The following is a 21,970-nucleotide window of genomic DNA, read 5'->3' as shown; positions in this document are numbered from 1 at the left end:
CACACACACACACACACACACACACACACACACACACACACACACACGACACATTAAGCAAAATAAGATTTGTCCATGTTATAATCCAGTCTCACAGTCAAGTCACCCACCCCAGCCTTTTGAAGTCATTTGGCAGCTAATGCTAAAAAATAACAGGAACTATGAGAGTTGCATAGAATTGATCAGAAACATGAATAATGCCAAACCCAAAACCTGTGCATTATACAGCTTAACAAAACTAGGTGGCTTCAAATGCAACTATGAAATCCTCCTATTTAAAACAAAGTGCTTCCCCATGTCTACCTGGGGGACCTTCTGCTGGCATTGAAGCAGAAAAGAATTATTTGAATTTCTGATCCCCTGCCCTGCCCCCACAATATATATATAATATGTATACTTTTTTAAAAAATTAAAGGTTTAGGAAAAAAAAAAAATCAACGGACTGTAGGATCCCCTAACTCTGATCATGTAAACTCAGCCTTTAGGCTGGGTAAGGTGTTGACCTACATGGGGAGGAGGCCTGGGAGGTCACACAGAGGAGTGATTAGAATTCTAGAGTGTCCAGAGCATCAGCTGAGCTAGCAGGCCTGTTAGTATCAGTAGTCTTACCCCAGAGGTTGCCTGCTTCACGAGCTCTGGTCCAGTGACCTACCAACATGCGTCTATGGATCTGACTTAGGTACATTCTGGTCCTGGGACAAGTCACAGAATCACACATCTGGCCAGAGAAGGCAACAAAAGGTGTCATGTTTTCTGAAGGTGTCGGGAGGCAGCAGCTGCTTTCAGCAAGTCTCTTTCCCTTGAACCCCGGTTGCCGTCTTTATGGAGCTCAGTGTTCGGTTAAACCACGTCTTCTTGGCTGCCTGCACCTCATTGAGGGCAAGGCCTAAATGGTGCTCCAAGTCCTGCAAGAGGGACAGTGCGCATGAGGATGCTGGGCTCGCTGTCGATGACACTGGCTCCCCAGAGGAGAGCCAAGACAAGAATTCAGTCTATTTACTCTGGAGAGGCCTCAGGAAATTTCCCCAGTCTCAAACTGGCATAGAAACGCCTGGAATGCCTAAGGATTTGGATTTGGGAGCTTTTAGTTAAACTCTAATGTCTTGCCTGGTCTATTTATTAAAACAGTCTTCTACTTTCATGTCTCCCTCTTCTGTCCACCTAATGCATACCAGGCAGACAGCTTCTGCTCTACTTCTGATGCCATCATTTCATTTCGGCAAAAATCTTTAAACTCCCTGGCATGCCATTTGAGATGCTTCACAATCTGGATCCACACACTCTCTTCCAGCCTTAGCACCCTCCATCCCCTACTGCTTGGAAAGGATTCCTGAGGCTCCTGACTGGCCCCTCTCCTCCTCATTGCCGCTGGGCATGCCACTCCCTCCTCCTGGAATGCTCACTGTTCTCTTGCTCCTGTTAGCTACAACCCCTGTGCGTTCTTTGATCACAGCACGGCTACTGCTGCCTTGGTGATGCCTTTCCTGATTATCCCGGGTAGTCGCACTACCAGGCCTTAGCTTTGCAGTGCCAGACCTATAACAGGGCCTGCCAAAGAGCAGATGCTGAGTGAATGCGTGCAGTGAGAAAGAATCAGCCCAAAAGCTTTTAACCTGACCTTGGTTCCCTCCATAAACAGTGCTTAGCGTTTAGTGGTGCTGGTGGACTTAGCCAAGCATATAAAGATGACCAAAACAAGCCCTAATTTCTTTATCAGGAAAGGAGGCTTAGATAAATTAGATAATATATTCACAGTCACAAAGCTAGTTAAATGGTAAGAACTGGAACAATAAAAACTTGCATTTATAAAGCCCCCATCATTCTGCCAAGCCTTTTGTGCACACTGTCTTACTTAGTCCTCAAACCAACTCATCAGATAGGGACTCTCAACATTTCCATTTGTAGATAAAGAACCTGAGATGCAGGGAAGTTACTAACCCAAGGTCAAACGGTTCAGTGGTAGAGGCTTGGTTCTAAAGCACTGTCTTCTCATCCCACCAAAAGATTCCAAGCTTTGTGTATCATTCTCCATGTGACAAAGTGGAAATTCCTAAGACAGGGCAAGTACTGAGGAGATATCCACTGGCCAATAACAAGTCCTGTACTTCTTCCCATGAGAACTATGATCAAAGTTTATAAGGTAGGGAAAAACCCAAACCATAAAGATAATTTCTGGGGTTTCTAGTCCACATCAGGAAATCCAGCCCGCAAACGCGCGTCTGAGTTCTGTTGCTGTTACCTGTATCTTACACTCGGCTTCCACCAGCTGGAGTTTGGTCTGTGCCAGTTCTAGCTCCATCTCTCTCAGTTGGTTCTTGAGCGTCTCCTTCTCTTCATCTGTGTCCTCATCTAAAACCTCCTTGGTTGAGCTTATGCCTTTTACACGCCCTTCTTTGTTGAAAAATTCCCGGCACCGCTCACAGTCATCCACTTTTTGCTGAAATTGAATGTTAGATGTGAAGAGGCAAAGAAGAAGAACTGGCCCTTTAGGGTGGTGTGAACATATCCTTTGGGGGACACCAAAAGACAGCTTGTCTGTTGAACACTACAGTTTCTGAAAACGTGTGCTCTCTTTGTAAACTGGCAGATAATCTACTGGAAAAGCCACTTAGTATTATATATCTAAAATAATAAAAATATTATTGTCTTGATTCAATAATCTTACTTCCAGCAATCCAGGCTGAAAAATGAAGCTGTGACCAGATAAAAATTTATGTACAAAAATGTTCACTGCAGAATTGGAGACAGGCAAAAAAGTGGATACACTATTAAAAAACAAATTAAGGAAGCACACAGCTCCTAAAAGGTTTTTGAGGAACTTTTTATAACATTGAAAAATGGATGCATACTGATTGAAAGAAACAGAACACAAAAATGTACATAAATTGTAGTTACAAATAAAATGTATCCCACATTTCATCAAAATAAGATGCCATTAACTGTAAGAAATACCATTTTATCTTCTTCTAAGAAAACATTCTGCCGATTAAACCACAAAAAGCCAATTATAAAATATCCCACTTTCGGAGATGTGAATGTGAAAAAAATGCTTATCTTAGAATGAATGAAATTTTATATGTTACACACAGAACAAAGACTGAAAGAATACACACCCCAGTGTTAATAATGATGTCATATGTGGGAAATGGATCATAAGGGTTTTTTCCTCTTATTTACTCTTATTTGCCAAATTTTCTGCAAGAATATTGAAGTTTTAGAATCAGAAAATAAATTCTATTAAAAAACAGATCTGGTTAAATATTAACTATGATGGAGGCCAGTGTCATCTTGCTCTAGGTATAATGTTGCTTTGTGCAAACATGGCCATGAGCCCAGAACTTTCCTAAGTTCATGTCTTGTAAGTTGTAAATATGTTGGCGAGGTACCTTTCAGGAAACTGCTTATCTTAGTAAAATTTGACAAGTACTCTAATATAGATAGAGCTTCAAGAAAGAGAGTACCACATTGTAAAAGCTCCTAAGCTGTCAACAAAACATTGAACAATTAAAGTTGTGAACTGGGCACAATGGTGCCCACCTCAGTCCCAGCAGCTCAGCGTGAGGTAAGAGATCACTTGAGCCCAGGATTTCAAGGCCAGCCTGGGCAACATAGTGAGACCCTGTTTCTAAAAATAAAATAAAAAATAAGGTCCTCACTGTACTTGGATCTGTTATAGCAGAAGGCATGAACTCAGTTGTGGAGTGTCTGTTCTACAGAACAACACTGGAGAGTGACAAGTCACAGCACATGATTCTGACCTCTGCCCTCCCACCTCTGACCTCTGCACTCCCACCACCTCAAGCAAGCCCTATCACTTGCACGACTCCTTCACCTCAGCATCACACTGCTGGCATTGACTGTCTTACAGACATTTGGAAATCGTGGGGCACTTGCACTTTGAGATCTAAAGCTAGAGCTTGTTTGGTTTCATCTGTACACCCTTCCAGAAAAAACAGGCATAATGTTAGTTGTCAACTTACTGAGCCAGGACCTGTGACAGGTGCCTTATCAGGTATTGCTTAGATTCTCTCACTTTTGAAATCAACTGCCTCCCCCTAAAACCTGTTTATACAGCCATAAAATGAAGCAGGTGGTATAAAATCTTTTTGGTAAAGAGAAGTCTTACCCGAATTTTCTCAATTTCGATCTTATTGGCTGTCTGCTGCTTTTCCAATCTTTCACTCAACTGAGAACAAATCTAAAGAAACAAATATAAAACAACAATCTCTTGAGCAATGGTAAGCATCTGCATAAATCTGTAGTGAAAGCTGGAATATGTAAATTGGAATTAACACAGTAGTAAACAGGCTGCTACTGCTCAGGAGGGGATATGAAGTTGATGGGTGAGCAGAGGTTCTTCTAGCTATGCCGCCTCTGCATTCATTGGCCTAAGACTTGCAGAAACCAAGTAGCACCACACTCAATGGCCAATGGTTTCCGAACACTTGCCAGACTCCCAAGCCAGCATGAGATCCTAGTGTAGGAAGGAATAAGACCATTCAGTTATGTTCTTAAAACTCAACCAGTTGGCCAGGCCCCATGGCTGACGCCTGTAATCCCAGCACTTTGGGAGGCTAAGGCAGGCAGATCATGAGGTCGGGAAATCAAGACCATCATGGCAACATGGTGAAATCCCATCTCTACTAAAAATACAAAAATTAGCTGGGCGTGGTGGCGCCCACCTGTAGTCCTAGCTACTTGGGAGGCTGAGGCAGGAGAATTGCTTGAACCTGGGAGGTGGGGGTTGCGGTGAGCCGAGATCACACCACTTGCGCTCCATCCTGGCGACAGAGAGAAACTCTGTCTCAAAAAAAAAACCAACTCAGTCAGGGAGAGAACTGGTTTAAAACTACACATAAACAAATGTTCGTAATTCTGAATCTGAAATACACCCCAAAATATACTGTGGTTTTAAGTACCTACTATGTGCTGGACACTGTGTCAGGCACTCTACAAACATGGTCTTTTTGAATCCTCATAAAATCCCTCCCAGACAGGGATGATTTTCCTTAGTTTACAACTGAGAATAAGTAAAGCCGCTTGCCAATGCAAGGGGCAGAGCTTGGATTTGAAACCAGAGAGCTGAAGCTTTTGGTTTGTCGGGGGGTGGGGGTGGGCATACACTTTATCCAGAGAAACTATGTAGCTCAATTCCAGGGTACTGGAACCTACCTGCTTATAGTCACCGATGATAGAACTGTTCTTTTTAATCTCAGATTCTGCCTTGTCAAGTTCCCGACGGCACATTTCTTTTAACTGCACACATAAAAAAGCAAAAGTGCATATGTTAACAGAAAAATAAAAGAAGTTCTGCGACCAACCGCTCAGTGCTAGGCTTCCCGAAGGGTGCTGAACCAAACCCTGAAAGTGCTCTAATTCAACTACTTCCTTCCTTCGATCTTGGCAGCACTAATCTCCTGTTTCGGATGCAGGAGAAGGAGAGAACAGTCAAAACTTCCAGAATTTCAGATCAGGGCTTCTGCTGAAGGTCTTCCCGGCCAGTACAAGCCAACTTGTGGACATCCACTGAGATGGCAGCACAAACCAGACACAAACCAAAGAGCTCGTAAGAGGACTGCAGATTTTCAGCATCTCATGGTTTATGTAAAAAGGGCTTTGCCGTCTCTCACCCCAGCCAGTCTTGTCTCCTGGAGAACCAGGGTGGGAGACGGGAGGGAGGTTGCTTCAGGGTGTACAGCACCCAGAGCTCTTCCCATGACTGCAGGTCCGTGTCTCCAGTAACCACGGAGCACTGGCTCAGAACGAGACTTCCTGAGCTTGCTCTGTGAGGAAAATAGCAGAGGACAAGTAGGGAAAGAGCCAGGCATTATATGATGTGTGCTTTCCTTCTGCAGAAATTCTACCCCCTCTTCTTTGTTACAGTCAGAGGCTGATACACAGAAATTTTCCTACCCCAACAAAGGATGGGCTTTGACCCACTTGTCTCCTCCTAGGCTTTAATTAGGAACCACTGGACTTCACATAGTAGGAGAAAAAAAGGTCTTTGAACAGAAACTGAAGCCAACTGTCTCCAGGTTTTCTCGTGCCAACATGAAGCCACACGCTGAACTCCTAATTCCCAAGCATTTGCAAGACAGAGGAATGTGAGACAGTTCCCTCACCTGGGCAGACTCTTCTTCAAGACGTCTTTTCTCTTCTTCTGCATCAATCAACTTCTGTTTGGTCATCAGCAGCTCCTTATTCAGAGCATCTGCCTTTTCCTCAGCCTGAAACATTTAAGATATGCTGTCACAAAACAAGAACAGAACTGCAAAGAGTTTACATTACTTAGCATAATCCCATTTTAAGATGATGGGGAAACTGATTCAGAGAGGGGAAATTATATCCTCAGGGTCATCGCAATGAGAATACACTCAGCAGAAGTGCCTGGCCCAGTCTCTCGCTCAGAGGTAGTGCAGGGCAGTAGTTAGGAGCTTAGCCTTTGGCATCAGACAGCCTGGGCTCAGTGCCCATTGTTCACTGACCATGTGCCACTTGGACAAGTCACTGAGAACCTCTCTAAGCTTCAGGCTCATCTGAGGGATAAGGCATGAAAAGCATTCAGCACAGTTCTTGGAATACAGTAAACACCAATAAAAGGTAGCCATCATTATTATTAATAAACTGGTTTGCCTCCTGCAAACTGTGTTTCCTCTGCTTCATCCAACCCACCTGGCATTTTTCTCTTGTTATTACCTGATAAAGGACGCTGCCCCTTTCCTGGTACTTTTTCTTTCTCCACCCCAGTCTTTTTTTTTTTTTTTTTTTTTTGAGACAGTCTCACTCTGTTGCCCAGGCTGGAATGCAGTGGTGTGATCTCAGCTTACTGCAATCTCCACCTCCCAGGTTCAAGTAATTCTCCTGCCTCAGTCTCCTGAGTAGCGGGGACTACTGGCACATGCCACCATGCCAGCTAATTTTTTGTATTTTTAGTAGAGACAGGGTTTCACCATGTTAGCCAGGATGGTCTCGATCTCCTGACCTCATGATCTGCCTGCCTCAGCTTCCCAAAGTGCTGGGATTACAGGCGTGAGCCCCAGTATTTTTCTAAAGCATGCAGGGGCATGGTGGGCATATCTGTGAGTCCTAGTGAAAACGATATGCTTTTGCCTGACATATGAGTTCCTGGTGCTGGTCACTCAAGGACTAACCACAGAGGGTCTCTGCTGGGCTCCTTATGTGGATGGAATGGAATTTCCCTGAAATTCTGACATCAACTAAAGTCGTGTAACTGAGCCACTGGGTTTTTCCACTGTAGTCTACTTCCTTTCCTGTATCTTCTTTGGAAGAAACAGGTTCCAGAGAGCTGGGTCCTTACATTGAGAACTGAGAATGGCATAATATGCAAATTCCAAAAGCCATTAATTACTGGCAAACTGCACATGCATGCAATTAAATGGGGCCCTGCAGTTATGTCCTTTGTGGGGAGTACCTTATCATCTCCTTCTCCAGCTCAAACCCAAGAAGCAATCAAAAAAGGAAATGAAGAGAATCAAACGACAGGGAAAACAACTAGTAAGGAGAATGAAGTCCTGTTAAAGATTCTACTTTACTTTAACCAATGGAACAACCTATCCTCTCTCCCTTGGACTCGGTTATCATCTTTTGAGCATGACACTGGAGCATGTGCCACACGCTTATGTTCTGTCCCTTTCTCATCATCACTACCATGGCAGATGACAGTTAATACTAAGACTGCCTGATGATGAACTGGGTCTTCTAACTCAACAATCTTCCCTGCCCAAGTTTATAAAGCAGTTAGGTGGGAAAGTGATTTCCCCAAGCTCTCACCAGCATGTGGGATAGCTGGAAGCTGAAACCAAGTCTTCTGACATTGAGCCCAGCATTTGCACCACCACTCCTACAGCTGACTCTCAATGTCATGCCAATGGGAAAGTGCATAGAGGATACTGGCCTGACCCAACCAGGGACCTCTAATGGCACCACACTCACTGCACATTCTATTTACATCAGCATATGAGGAGAGGGCATCTGGTGGTGATAAACACAAATCCAGACTTCTTCCAGGCACACAGGATTAACAGGGACCAAAAGTTCATCCTCCTACTATAAACAGAAAACTGGATAAAATATATGAAACAGCTATTTTCAGACAGAACAATAAATGCAGAACTGAGGTTTCTGAAAGCAAAAAAACAAACAAGGTCCTACTTTCACCCTGGCCTTCTGCCTAGGTTCCAAGCAGAGCATGAAAGCCTCAAAGGCTTAATAAGGAGGCAGTTAGGAGGTCAGGATGGCTGGAAGGCATGGGATAGGGCTCTGGAGAAGAGGGAGCTCTAGAGTAGCTTATCAGGCAGCACAGGCGATAAATGAAATAATGAAAATATCCAATTAAACCAAGGAATACAGAAAGAGGAAAAAATGCAAAGAGGACAAATAGAAAACAAATCACCATTTGGACAAAACAAAAACCCATTTTAAATGTAGAGACACAGACACATTGAAAGTAAAAGGATGGAAAAGATGTGCATACTCCACAACACCATGAAACTGGACTGGCTATAGAAATGTCAGGTAAAGCAGATTTCAGAACAAAGCATATTATCAAGGACAAAGAGGGACATTTCATATTGATAAAGAGTCACTCCATTAAGAAGGTGTAACAATCCAAAATGCATGCAGAAATTCAAATTAAATGAAACAAATCCCTACACAACAGAAAGGAGAAAAAGAAAAATGCATAGTTAAGAGTCACAGAAAATTCCACTGTGCTCTCTCAGTAAGGGACAGAACAAGCACAGAAAATCAAGTTGTTCTATGTAAGACTTGAACACTGTCAATCAATTTGACCTAAGCCAGTACACTGCACTCATAACAGAACATACATACTTTCCAAGTGCATGTGGTATGTTCACCCAAACAGACTATATGATAAGCCATAAAATAAGTAATAATATATTTTAAAAGGATTAAAATCAGACAGGATATAATCTCTGATCGCAACAGAATTAAATGAAAAACAACAGAAAAGTTTCTGGGAAAAAGAATAGTTGGAAATTACATTACATACTACTAATAAACTTACATAAGTAAAAGAATAAATCACAAGAGCTGAATGCTGAATATCACGAGCTGAATGAAAATAAAAGGCCAACATATCAGAATGTGTGGAATACAGCAGAAAATAGTGCTTACATAGATTTATGATTTTTCTTGTTTTTTTTTCCCTTCAAAGAGACAGAGTCGAATTCTGTTGCCCAAGCTGAAATGCAGTGGTACCATCATAGCTAACTGTAACCCTGAACTCCTGGGCTCAAGCAATCCTCCCATCTCAGCCTCCCAAGGAGGCGGGGCTACAGGCATGTGCCACCATGCTCAGCTATTTTTCAAAATTTTTTTGTGGAAACGAAGTCTTGCTATGTTGCCCAGGCTGGGCTCAGACTCTTGGGCTCAAGCAATCCTCCTGCCTTGGCCTCCAAAGTGCTGAGATTACTAAAGGCATGAGCCATTGTGACTGGCTGAGATGAATAATGTTAAATGCTTATTTTAGAAAAGAAAGGTTCAGAGTTATTCAAACTTCCTCTTTAAGAAGCCAGAAAAAGCAAAGGAAACCCAAAGAAAGTAGGAGAAATAAAAAGCAGAAATCAATGAAACAAGACAACAGAGAAAAATAAATAAAACCAAAAGTTGAATTTTTTTTTTTTTTTTCTGGGACAGGGTTTCACTATCACCCAGGCTGGAGTGCAATGGCGTAGTACGTCAGCTCACTGCAACCCCTACCTCCCAGGTTCAAGTGATCCTCCTGCCTTAGCCTCCTATGTAGCTGGGACTACAGGCACATGACACTACAACTGGCTAAGTTTTGTATTTTTGGTAGAGACAGCGTTTTGTCATGTTGCCCAGGCTAAAGCTGGCTTTTGAAAAGATTGACACAATTGATAAACTTCTACCTAGGTTGGTTATAGAAAACAGGGAAAAAAGATAGAAATGATGTACATTAGGAATGAAAGAGGGAACATCTCTACAGATCTTATAAACATTAAGAGAATAAGGAAATATAAACAACCTTATGTGAATACACTTAAGATCAAATGGATAAATTACTTGTAAGACACAAATTATAAAAACAGACACACAAAAAATTAGAAAATTTGCATAGCTTCATATACAGAAAAAGAATTCACCATTAATTTCCTGCAAAGAAAATTTCAGGTCTGGGCCGGGTGTGGTGGCTCACCCCTGTAATCCCAGCACTTTGGGAGGCCGAGGCGGGCGGATCACTTTACAATAGATTAAAATATGCACATGTCTTGTAAATTGAAAACTAAAAAAACACTGCTGCTGAGAGAAACTGAAAAAGACCTTAATAAATGAAAATTTTAACATGTTCTGGATTGAAAGCCTTAATTGTTATTCAGATGTCAATTCTCTCCAAATTGATTTACAGATTCCATGAACCTCACTCAAAAACCAGAGGCCTTTATTTCTAGAAATTGACAAGCTGATTCTAACACTGATATGGAAATACAAACAACAACAAAGTCAAAGAACTCTCACATGAACTGATTTTAAGATTTTTTATAAAGCTACAGTAATCAAGGCAGGACTGGCTTAAGGACAGACACACAAATAGATGGAGCAGACCAGAATTAAGAAGTGAACCTGCACATTTAGGATCAACTGATTTTTAATAAAGGGGCCAAACTAATTCAATGGAGCAAGTTCAACAATCTGCTCAAGGTCACAGAACTAGTAAGCAGTCAAGGCAGAGTTCACATCCTGCCAGCAGGTGGGCTCACCAGCCAGTTTCCTTCACTCTCACGTCTGTCTCAACACAGAGGAGCGATCCTGCTAGAGAGAACTCGGACATGGTCCTGTCAGTTCTGCAGGGACCTTCCACAGGTTCCCTCACATCCTTTCAGCACCAGTGTCAGGTCTAGTCATTACTCCCATTTCATACAGAAAGCTTGATTGGGGTCACCTAGGGATTAAGTGGCTGACTTGGAATTTCTCCACAGCTGCTGTGTGAAGAACAGCAAAAGTGACAGGTGGTGAATAACAAAAGTGATGTATAATCAACTGAAAATATAAGAGGGCTCTGCAAATTTTAATGCCTCACATCAGAGCTTTTCTCTGAGATGCAGGAAGGAAAGAGCTCAAAGGAATGAAGTTCTTTCAAAAACTTAAGTCCCTAAAGTAAAAACATAATGAAAGGGCCCCACAGTCCTCCCTTCAGTGAGGAAGAATCTAGCTGATTTTCAGTGATGACTCAAAAGAAACTAGAGAGAAGTCTGACTTGGGAAAGGAAAGGGAGTGTGGGAAAGGTATGTCTCTGTAGCATTTTGGGTGACTGCAGGATGGGCCTTGGTGTAATGCTCCTGAGCCCAGCCATCAGCAGGAGCTCTCCCCGCTGCCTACTTAGGAGGGTAAGCTCTGGTGTCAGGCCTTCAATCTGAGGGCTTGGCCACTAGCTGATCTGTATAAGATATTTAACCTCTTTTTGCTTCAGTTTCCTCCTCAGTTAAACAGGGATCATAATCACATCCCTTTTACAACATGAGCTACTCTGAGGATTTGACAATAATATAGAAAGCATGTAAAACAGTGCCTAGCACTTGATAAGTCCTCAAGAAATGTTAGCTCTTATGTCACAATCCCTGATCCTCATGTTTTTGATATAGTTATGACATCGATTCATAGCTCCTTGTCCCGTATTTACTGTGGAAACAGGGTGGCACTGTAAAAAAAAAAAAAAAAAAAAAAAAAAATGCCTGGCCATTCTAGTTCCAAGGGCCTGGCTCTGCTTCTTCCTGGGTGCCTTCACCTTAGTCTCAAGTTTTATAGCTATTAAAAAAAATAAATCCTGATCCATAAACGAAACTTATGTTACTGTCCTCTCAAGGCTGAGGTAAATGTAAGAGAGATGAACGTTTAGTAAAATGCTTATCATAGTGCCTGGCACTACAAATCATCAGTAAATGGGGGCTCATATTATAATTTTTATTATTTTGCACTCTTAATATCAGGAATAAAACCTAGTTCTCTCCCTACTGTGTCAGGATAAGACAACTTAAAAAAGGGTTTATACTGTTTAGGGGCAGGTTTTAAGAACATAAGTAGTCTACGATTCACTAGTGGGTGTCACTGTTAATACTGGGCCTGTAAGAGTGGAAAATGCAACAGCTCAAACGAAAAATCTACTTGGAATTTTTGCCTAAGCTGCCTGTTAATTTCATTGTAGGACACAAAGGCTCCTGTTTTGGACTCATATGTTTCTTCTTTTCCTTTTCTACCTCCTTTCTGCATGACCCACAGTTGCTATGAGGACCATGTTAGGCGCACACCTCTGGCCCTGCTTCAGCAGTCGCTCTTCCATGTACACCTGTCTCCCTCCACTCACTAGGCAGAAATACCTGAGCAGGGAGAGAATGATTCATATAGTGTTTCTACAAAGAGCAACAGGATATGCTGGAAATTTGCACTGCAGGGAGGAAACTCAACCCTGATGAGCAGACTATGTAAGCCAAAAAGCCATCAAGAGAGCTCAGGTTCTGGTCATTGAGCGCTAATGACCCTGAAACATTATCCCTGCAAAAACTGGAAAGAGGAGCCTTCCCCATTATATGTAGTTATTTGTAGGTGACAAGCAGAGGGAGCTAACACTGCCTATGCCTAATTTTTTTTATGAGGCTTTCATATATATCTAATTATGTAATTCTCGCTATGCCCTGTGACATAGCTATTATTCTACCACCCTTCATTTTACAGGGTGTCTGAGATGAGCTGAAAGTACAATAGTTGGCATTAGAATCCAAGTCTACTCTACATTTTCTAAACTGGTAGATACCGTGATCTCTTTCTCACCTGTTAACCACTTTAAGAATCTGATGAAACCACAGACTTTCTACCTATAAGAACTGAACGAAAGCAAGGCTTTTCAATGAGATGCATGAGTACACAAAATTTTCATAAGCTTCTGGTGGATGTCAAGGACATCCTGAAATTCATGGACCCTATGGGGTTCAGTGCATATAATGTAAGATCACGTAAAAATCCTCAACAGCCTGAGCCCATCCCTAGAACTTTAGGAAACCAACGAGCAGAAAGGTAATTAATCCTAGGAGCCTGGCAGGGAAACCTAAAGGGTTGGCAAACTACAGTTCAAGGGCCAAACTCAGCCTGTTACCTATTTTTGTAAACAAAGTTTTTAATTGGAACACAGCCATGCTCATTCATTTGCATATCATCTATGGCTGCTTTTGCTAAGTAGTAGCAATGGAGACCGTAGGGCCACAAAGCCTCAAACACTTACTATTCATCCCTTTACAGAAAATGTTTGCCAACCTCTGACCTAAATCAAGACTGAGAGATTACACCACTTCTTCCAAGGTTAGTTTGTAGTACAGAAAATAGAAAAAGGTTTCTGCCAGGAAAGACATCATTCCAAAACGTTTAAGATTAGAAGCAGCAAAGAAAAATGAAACATCTGCCAACAGAAACTCCTGATGAAACTGCAAGTTGCTGAGGTACTGAGCTGCATTCCAACTGCTAATGCTTTTTCAACAGGCACCAAATATGTAGGATAACAAAATCTCTTCTTGTCTGAAGGGGGGAGGTTAAGGAAATTATGATGATTAAATGCTCCCGCCAATTACAGTAATGTAAAAATTACAGGTCTCTTAATCAAACGTTTGGGAAAGGAGCTCAAGATTATATGCACAATAAGAAAAGAATGTGGTAAGGAGGGCTTTGTGAGAAAACAGATAATTTCTGGAAAAAAGGAGAAGTGACACTGATAAGCAAGTTGTATCACAAGAGGGAAACTTTACAGGTGGCTGGATTAACAAACACTAAAATTTAAGGATTTCCCCTGAGGGGAGAAGTCAAGTGTCTCAGTGTGATCTTCCCGATCTTTCCCTCAGACCCGAGGGACTTACGTTATCCAGGTCCTTCCTTAGTGCAATCTTGCTGGTCACCAGTTCATGGGCTAAGTCATCGTTTTCCTGTTCCAACCTCATGTTAGCTTCTTGTAGACGCCTATTTTCCCGCTGAAGGGTAGAAAGAAACCAGTTACAGACACATAAAAATCAGATGGAAATGACAATTTCTCAGGGCTAAACCTCAAAATAAATTTCTAAGTCCTATGGAAATAAGAGACACAGCTGGACCTGATGTGTTTCCAAATCAATAATTTCTTATTTTCTAGCTCCATAAAGAAATACTTAACTGATTCAAGTGACCTTGTCAAGTGGCTACTATTTACTGTGACAAAAAACCACTGAACTATAACAAACCAGACAGCTGGTTTGAAGCAAAAACAGATCCTGCTTGCTAATTTGCAAACTCAAACTGAAACCTGAACCTACAAACAGAGGAACTGATTTTTAAAAAGGACTCAGTAAAGCTAGTTACAGGCACAATCACATGAAATGAAAGGCTGGGAGCTCATCACATGTAGGGCATAAGCAAACAAACCTCAAATCGCTCAATGGGGTCTTCTTGCTGGGCCTGCTGTTCCCTCATGGTGTGATATTCCTTCTCATATTTTTTCAACTTCTTCTGACTAATCTGTAGTATAAATCACAGGGCAAATTAAGAAGTATAAGAAAGTAGTGCGTACTTCAGTGCCTGCAATGAAGACCAAGACTTCTGGTGGCCTGGGCAATCTCGGTCATGGACGTGGTGTTTCCTATTTTTCTGGAGGGAAATCATCAGGGTAGGGTATAAGCCCAGGACCCCAAATTTTCAATGCGTTCAGAGTTCTGCTGGAGATGTTTGGTTCCTAAGGCTTTAACTGACAGTATTAGAATGAACACCCTATAGATGGCTCCTCCTATGAGTTCTGGGTCCTATCTGTCCCTAATAATTATAAGCCACCATTTTATTTAGCATCTACCAGCACTGCTGCTAAATGCTTTAAATCTGTGACCTCACAACACGTCTACGAGGTGTGCTATTCTCATCCTCCTCTTATAGTCAAGTTAACTGAGGTATGAGGAAGCTGGTTATGAAACTTGACCAAAGTCATAAAAAAGGGACGGGGAGATCTGGGATTTGAGCCCTGGCAGTTGTACTTCATCCAAAGTCCTCACTATCCTAGCACCTCTCTATCCCCTTTCTTCTCTCTACCTCCTCTGTGCTGCTTTCAAAAATTATCTCTACCCCTAAAAACACAGCTCTGCTGACTACTCTGCTTAGATGCCCTCTCACCCCATCAGATTATTGTTCTCTCTCAAGCCTTTTCTTACCCACCATTGCAAACCACAGGCCTGTATCTTCACCTCTGTTGCTTCAAGACCTCCGCCTCCTTATTGTAAGTCAGGCCTTTGCTCTGACTACTCTATGAAACAATCCTCTTGAAGGTCACCAGTGGTGTCTTTTTACTCTGCCCAGTGAGTCTTATAGCTCCCAACTAAACTTCAAAACTCCTGGAATTTTTTTTTTTTTTTTTTGAGATGGAGTTTCACTCGTTTCCCACAGTGAAGTGCAATGGTAAAATCTCGGCTCACCACAACCTCCACCTCCTGTGTTCAAGTGATTCTCCTGCCTCAGCCTCCGGAGTAGCTGGGATTACAGGCATGTGGCACCACACATGGTTAATTTTGTATTTTTAGTAGAGATGGAGTTTTTCCATGTTGGTCTGGCTGGTCTCGAACTTCTGACCTCAGGTGATCTGCCTGCCTTGGCCTCCCAAAGTGCTGAATTATAGGCCACTGTGCCCGGCCCAAAACTCCCTGACTTTCATGCTTTAACATGACCAATCCACTCTGCTTTCTTCTAGAAAATCTTTTCTCCCTTTATTTACTTGGCTTTCCTTCTACCTAACAGGTTTCCTCCCTTTACTTGTTGGCTCCGTCTCCTTCTTCAAACTAAACTATAACCAAGTGCAACATACCTTCCAGATGCAATTGCCGTTTCTTTTCCTCTTTGAGACGGAAAGAGATAGTGAGACAGAGACATTGAGAGAGAGACAGGCACTGTTTTTCCCCTCACCCAAGCTGGAGTGCAGTGGTGTTATCTCAGTTCACTGAAGCCTTGACATGCTAGGGTCAGCTGATTCTCCCAACCTCAGCCTCCCAAGGAACTGGGACTACAGGCACACACCACCACATCTGGCTGATTTTTACTTTTTTGTAGGAATGGGGCTTTGCTATGTTGCCCAGGCTGGAGACTATCTTTCCTTCCTCTAAGCAGCTAACCTTTTCCTATGGTATTTTTTTAAATTACCTGTTCAAAAATTATAGGATAGAATAGAAAAGTGATAAAAACAGACGTGTGTAATTTAAAGACTGATTATGGCTGGGTGCAGTGGCTCACACCTGTAATCTCAGCACTTTGGGAGGCCAAGGCAGAAGGATCACTTGAGGCCAGGAGTTTGAGACCAGCCTGGGTAACATAGCAAGATGGTCTCTACAAAAAAATATGAAAATAAGCCAGGTATGGTGGCATGGGCCTACAGTCCCAGCTACTCAGGAGGCTGAGGTGGGAGGATCCCTTGAGCCCAGGAGGTTGAGAATGCAGCGAGCAAAGACTGCACCACTGTGTCCCAACCTGGGTGACAAAGTGAGACCCTATCAAAAAAAAAAAAAAAAAAAGAAAGAAAAAAAAACCCCAGGAAAAAAAAAAAAGAATGAGTATAAAGCTAATGTTCATGCCTTCTTGAAGCTTCAGTAATCAGCACTAAAGTCATGACTTGGAAATCTACCTATTAATCCCCAGGTCCAGGTAACTACGATTCTCAGATCTACTCCACTCCAACTTTCTTATTTTATAGATGAAGAAATAAGACCTAGAAAGGGGAAGGGATAGGCCCACATTTGCTGCGTGTTGGTGTCAGCGTCTCCAGACGCTCTCAGTGGGAGAGTGTGTTCCCCTCCCACTAACTGTGGACACCTCCTCTAGTCAGGCTGTTTGCAGGTCTGCTCTATTCCTGGACTCTGGCTGCTGCCCAAGGTTAGGCAGCCAGAAAGACAGCATTCTGCTCCAGCTGACATCTATAGAAAGATGCTCATTCAATACCTGGGGTGAGGCCACAAACTGGAGAGGGACATCTTTAAGCTGAGATCTTCTGCAGTTTAAGGCCAATGCTAGGGTAAACTTTTGTTGTGCACCTAAGTGACTCACAAAGAAAGCGCCTAAGTAAATTGTCTATGCTATCAGTAAGTGTACAGACAATCCTAACAGATCAATAGCAATGGAATAGAAAATAAATGAGGCTTGTGGGCAGAAAACACTTCATCCCAATGCTTTTGCATTCTGAGTAAATTAAAGGGAGGGCAGTGGTTATGAGGTGCCCATGGCACTTTAATAGAACCTTTACACAGACCAACAACTCATTTGCATCTTGCATTCTTATGATAGGATATGGGTATTTCTTTTTACTTCCATGTCTTCCAAGTTTTCTGCATTGAATATGAATTATTTTTATAATTAGGAAAAACAGAAATGCTGTTTAATTATCATTTTCATAATTATGCTAGGTTTCTCTAAGGGCTCTCCTTGTTTCTCTAGCTGATGGTCTTCATTTACTTCTGAATCAGTCCTCAGGGGTCACCTCTCAGGAATGGGTGTACACAAAGCTCTGTCATCTTCATAGACTCTGCTAGTCCAGAGTCCTGACTTGTTCACCAGCTCAGTCTTTAGCCTCATCTGTTCTCAGTCTCTTTCTCCCTCTCTCCCTTAAACACTCACCACAAACACAAAATCAAAAAAAAAAACCATTATAGCTTCTCATGGGTTCACAGCTGATGCTAACTTATGCAGGATGGGTGGCTACATACCAAAGCCAACTAGTTCGGGCTGCCTCTAAGGCACCAATTCCAAGATGAAGAGATGCCTGAAAACTGAATGGTTAGCCAGAAGGTACCAGCAGCAGAAGGATCAATATAAGCCTCATTTTGAGGCTATACCTGAGAGACCAGCACCTCTCAGTCTGCCTGTGATATGATCAATGTCTTTTCCAGGCCAGAACTGTCTCTCATTCATTGTTGTCCCTTGTCCATGCATAGCGAGTACCCAGAAATGCCTGCTAAAGGCCGCGTGCGGTGGCTCATTCTTGTAGTCCCAGCACTTTGGGAGGCCGAGGTGGGTGGATCACGAAGTCAGGAGACTGAGACCAACCTGGCCAACATGGTGAAGCCCCATCTCTACTAAAGATACAAAAAATCAGCCAGGTGTAGTGGTAGGCACCTGTAGTCCCAGCTACTCAGGAGGCTGAGGCAGGAGGATCACTTGAACTCGGGAGGTAGAGGTTGCAGTGAGCCGAAATTGTGCCACTGCACTTCAACCTGGGTGACAGAGCGAGACTCCATCTCAAAAAAGAAAAAGAAATGCTTGCTAAATTACTGAAAAGGGACTCCCTCTCCCCTGCATTGACTTTTCTTTTGAATGGAAATGGCAATCAAAGTGGATATGCAATGCAAGCATGTTCCTTCTGCCTGAACAACTTCACACCTGGCTCACTCCTATTCGCTTCTGGGATTACAGTTCTAACACCCCTTCTTTAGCAAACCCTTTCCTCATACCCTTGTCTGTCAGGCCAGGTCTTTCAGTTATGTAACTATTCTCATAGCGTAAAGTCAATTCCTCCCTGGCATCAATCCAAGCTCACAATTACTTAGGTTCCTACTTAATTGTCTGTCTTCCCACCAGGAGACAGGCCACATCTGTTATGCTTACTGTTGTATCTCCAGTGCTCAATGCTTGGAAAGTAATTGGGACTCACAATAATGGGATGTTAAACAAATCAAAGCCATAGGCTTTCTTTTTACCTTAATAAAGATGCAATAGGGACATTTATTTAACCAATAGTTGAGCACTACTATGTGCAGTGGCATTAGCAATATAAAGGTACATATAGATGCCGACGTACAAACTCCATGAGGGCAGGAACTCCTATTCATTGTGAAATTCCTAATGCGTTTCATACAGCAAGCATGAAAATACTTAATGAACAGAGACTCAGAAGTCCAAGATTCATTTTCTCTCTTACTTTTAACTTTTAATTGAATTCAGGAAGCAAGGGACGCTATGGATTTAGACTCAGAGCTCTGAATCATTCCCGCTGTTCGCTGATTCCTATCAGAAGGCTTTGGATATCACAGCTTCACACACAGAGGTATTTTTGCCCTCAAAGAAGATTAAATTTGAAATTCAATCCTTGTTCTGTTTAAATATACTTTCTTGGGGGAAAAGAAGCCTAACAAATACTTAGGATAAGACTGGGTTTGTAATTTAGGTAAAACCAACCTTTTACCCCACTGTAATTAGCAAAGGGGTTCTTAACACTGTTACAAATAGCAATACTTTGAAAGTCTCCAGAGAGCCATGGTTCCTCTCCAATAAAGAGTGCACAAAAGCCAACTTCCCGTCTCCCTTCACAATCAAACAGTCTACATACCTACCATTTAGGAGGGCTCATGGGCCCCCTGAGGCCTATCCATTGTCCCAGGTTAAGAAACCTTAAAATAGAGAGCAGGTACAGACTTGATACATGCCAGTTTGTTATTTTGACAGAAGCACAAATTCAGTCCAAAACATCTCTTCTTTGGTCACTCACTTGTCATTTATCTGTCACAGGAACTGGATTATGTATGTGCTTCTTAAAATCTATGCCACTTGCCCTAGGGAAGCCAGTCTCTTATCAGCCCCTGGAACAGGCAGTGACATCAAGGGCCGCACACATGGAGAAAAAGTAAGAGTGGCCGCTCACCTGGGCAGGCGTGAGGTGGTACAAACTGCCTACTAAGAGGTGGATGGACCAAGGCTGGAGTCTTGGCTCTGCCAATCACTTACTGTGTGACCAAGGGCAAGCTGCCTAATCTTAAGCCTCTTCTTACTCATCTGTAAAAATCCTAACAGTCCTTATGAGGACTGCTGTTATGAAGAGCAAAAAAAATAAAATATATATAAAGTCCTCAGAAGAGTTCCTAGCACCCAGTGAAGTATTTTCAATAAATTTTAGCTGCTATTTGTTGTTATTACCTGGCATCCTGTCCCAAATCAGGAGACAGAGCGACCCCTCTGAACGTGTGCTACAAAGAGCCATTTTAAGCAGCCAATTTAACACAGAAAAGCATGAAATAGGTTACCATGGGAAGTGGAGCTGATTTCCAAGTTTGACTTTAAAAAGTATTGCAAAAGTCATAATCCCTGCTGAGCTGGAGTCATAGGGAGTCTAGTGAGGTGGGAGGCTGAACATTAGTAGCTGTGCACGGCAAGAGAGAAGCATATTGTTGGGTGAGTTGGGTGGATAGTTGGGGGTAAGAAAGAATCTGATACGTTAAGGAGATCCTGACTCCAAAGTCTTCACTGCTTCGTGTGGTAGGATCAAAAAGCTAAATAAAAAAAATCTGGGCCTGGCACAGTGGCTAACATCTGTAATCCCGGCACTCTGGGAGGCTGAGGCGGGTGGATCATGTGGTCAGGAGATCAAGACCATCCTGGCTAACAAGGTGAAACCCCGTCTCTATTAAAAATACAAAAAATTACTGAGTGTGGTTGCACGCACCTGTAGTCCCAGCTACTTGGGAGGCGGAGGCAGGAGAATCACTTGAACCTGGGAGGTGGAGGTTGCAGTGAGCCAAGATCGTGCCACTGTACTCCAGCCTGGGAGACAGAGCGAGACTCCGTCTCAAAGAAGAAATCTGACACAAGCCCCATCATCCTGTTTAATGCTTGGGACAGGGACTGATTTTCAGTTACTGATTAAACAGAACCTGAGATTTACACAGGACTTTCAAGATAACAAGATGCCTACATACCTACTATTTTATTTACTTCTCAAAACAACTTTCTGAGATGAGTAGAGCAGGGATTATCTCCCTAATTTTACTGATGAGGAAGTAAGACGTATCTAGATCACATCATGTCATATCATAGATCATATCATAGGTGATACCTATGATAGATAGATCACATCATACCTGTCCAAAGTCAAGGACCCAGTGTTAAGTGGCAATACCAGCGTAAGAATGCAAGCCTGGCCAGGCGCAGTGGCTCATGCCTGTAATCTCAGCACTTTGGGAGGCCAAGGTGGGAAGATCAAGAGGTCTGGAGATCGAGAGACCATCCTGGCTAACATGGTGGAACCCCATCTCTACTAAAAATACAAAAAAATTAGCCAGGTGTGGTGGCATGTGCCTGTAGTTCCAGCTACTTGGGAGGCTGAGGCAGAATTACTTAAACCCAGGAGTTGGAGGTTGCAGTGAGATGAGATTGTGCCATTGCACTCCAGGTTGGGCAACAGAGCAAGACTCTGTCTGCCAAAAAAAAAAAAAAAAAAAAAAAAAAAAAAAAATCAAAACAGGGCAGGTCAGAAGAACACTGGTATTTGAGGGATGCAAGCAGCAGCTACTTAAAAGCATCATCTTATTCCTCTTTCACAACCCTGTGATGTTAACCTACCCTGGGGTCATACAACAGAGGTGCAGCCAAGATAAAAGCCAAGGTCTCAAAGGCCTACACTATGTACCAATGGAAATAAACATTCTATTTAATTTGAGCCTTTTTATTTAATTTTTTCAAACAGTTAATACTCGAACTCCTTCAAAGATCACTAAGTAGAATTAGGTACTCTGGTTCTACCACTAGAGTGTTTTTCTAAAATGCAAGAAGCAATTAGTATCAAAGAACCCAAACAGGTAAGGACTAAGGGAGATCAGCCTGTTAAGAAGGCAGTGTCCACCGCTAGCTACCCTTGCAACAACTGGCAAAATTTAGGTTCATTACAGAGAAAGAGAGCACCCATTCAGAAGAGAAGTTTCCTCCATAAAATCTGATTCTAAAAGGCAGGAACAAGCAAAGAAATAAAACTACAGTCTAGTCTAATTATAAGGAACTGAACTTTGTGTATTGTACAGAGAATAAGTTTGAACTCTGACATAGAGATCAAATTACCCATCATTCCATTACTAGCATCACCAAACAGGGATAACACACAAATGGCTTCTGTCCCATTCATAGAATCCGTCATCTACATTAAAGCAGAATGCCTGTAGAATTGACTTCA

General features: G+C 42.4%; 1 protein-coding gene and 1 long non-coding RNA gene across 8 annotated transcripts in view; one reads left to right on the top strand and one right to left on the bottom strand.

Annotated features, from left to right (window-relative positions):
- Window positions 1–755: 755 nt before the first annotated feature.
- The window catches only part of RABGAP1 (RAB GTPase activating protein 1), a 172,820-nt gene continuing 151,605 nt past the window's right edge, over window positions 756–21,970 (bottom strand). For all 7 annotated transcript variants that reach the window (XM_032251610.1, XM_032251608.1, XM_032251609.1 and 4 more), the window contains 7 exons: window positions 14,437–14,529; window positions 13,899–14,009; window positions 6,123–6,227; window positions 5,173–5,256; window positions 4,127–4,198; window positions 2,240–2,437; window positions 756–905 (listed from right to left, as the gene is read on the bottom strand). In XM_032251610.1, the coding sequence (XP_032107501.1) occupies window positions 783–905; window positions 2,240–2,437; window positions 4,127–4,198; window positions 5,173–5,256; window positions 6,123–6,227; window positions 13,899–14,009; window positions 14,437–14,529 (786 nt within the window). In that variant the 3' untranslated portion in view covers window positions 756–782. The remainder of the gene's footprint in view (window positions 906–2,239; window positions 2,438–4,126; window positions 4,199–5,172; window positions 5,257–6,122; window positions 6,228–13,898; window positions 14,010–14,436; window positions 14,530–21,970) is intronic.
- Window positions 21,431–21,627, top strand: LOC116532455. The gene is made up of 2 exons (XR_004260871.1): window positions 21,431–21,521; window positions 21,553–21,627. It is a non-coding gene; the product is annotated as an uncharacterized LOC116532455 (long non-coding RNA).

This window comes from Sapajus apella, unplaced genomic scaffold (assembly GCF_009761245.1).
Source record: "Sapajus apella isolate SASKATOON/1434 unplaced genomic scaffold, GSC_monkey_1.0 scaffold76, whole genome shotgun sequence".
NCBI classification, from domain to species: Eukaryota; Metazoa; Chordata; class Mammalia; order Primates; family Cebidae; genus Sapajus; species Sapajus apella.
Note: the sequence above shows the minus strand (reverse complement) of the source record. Positions and strands in the feature narration are given on the sequence as shown.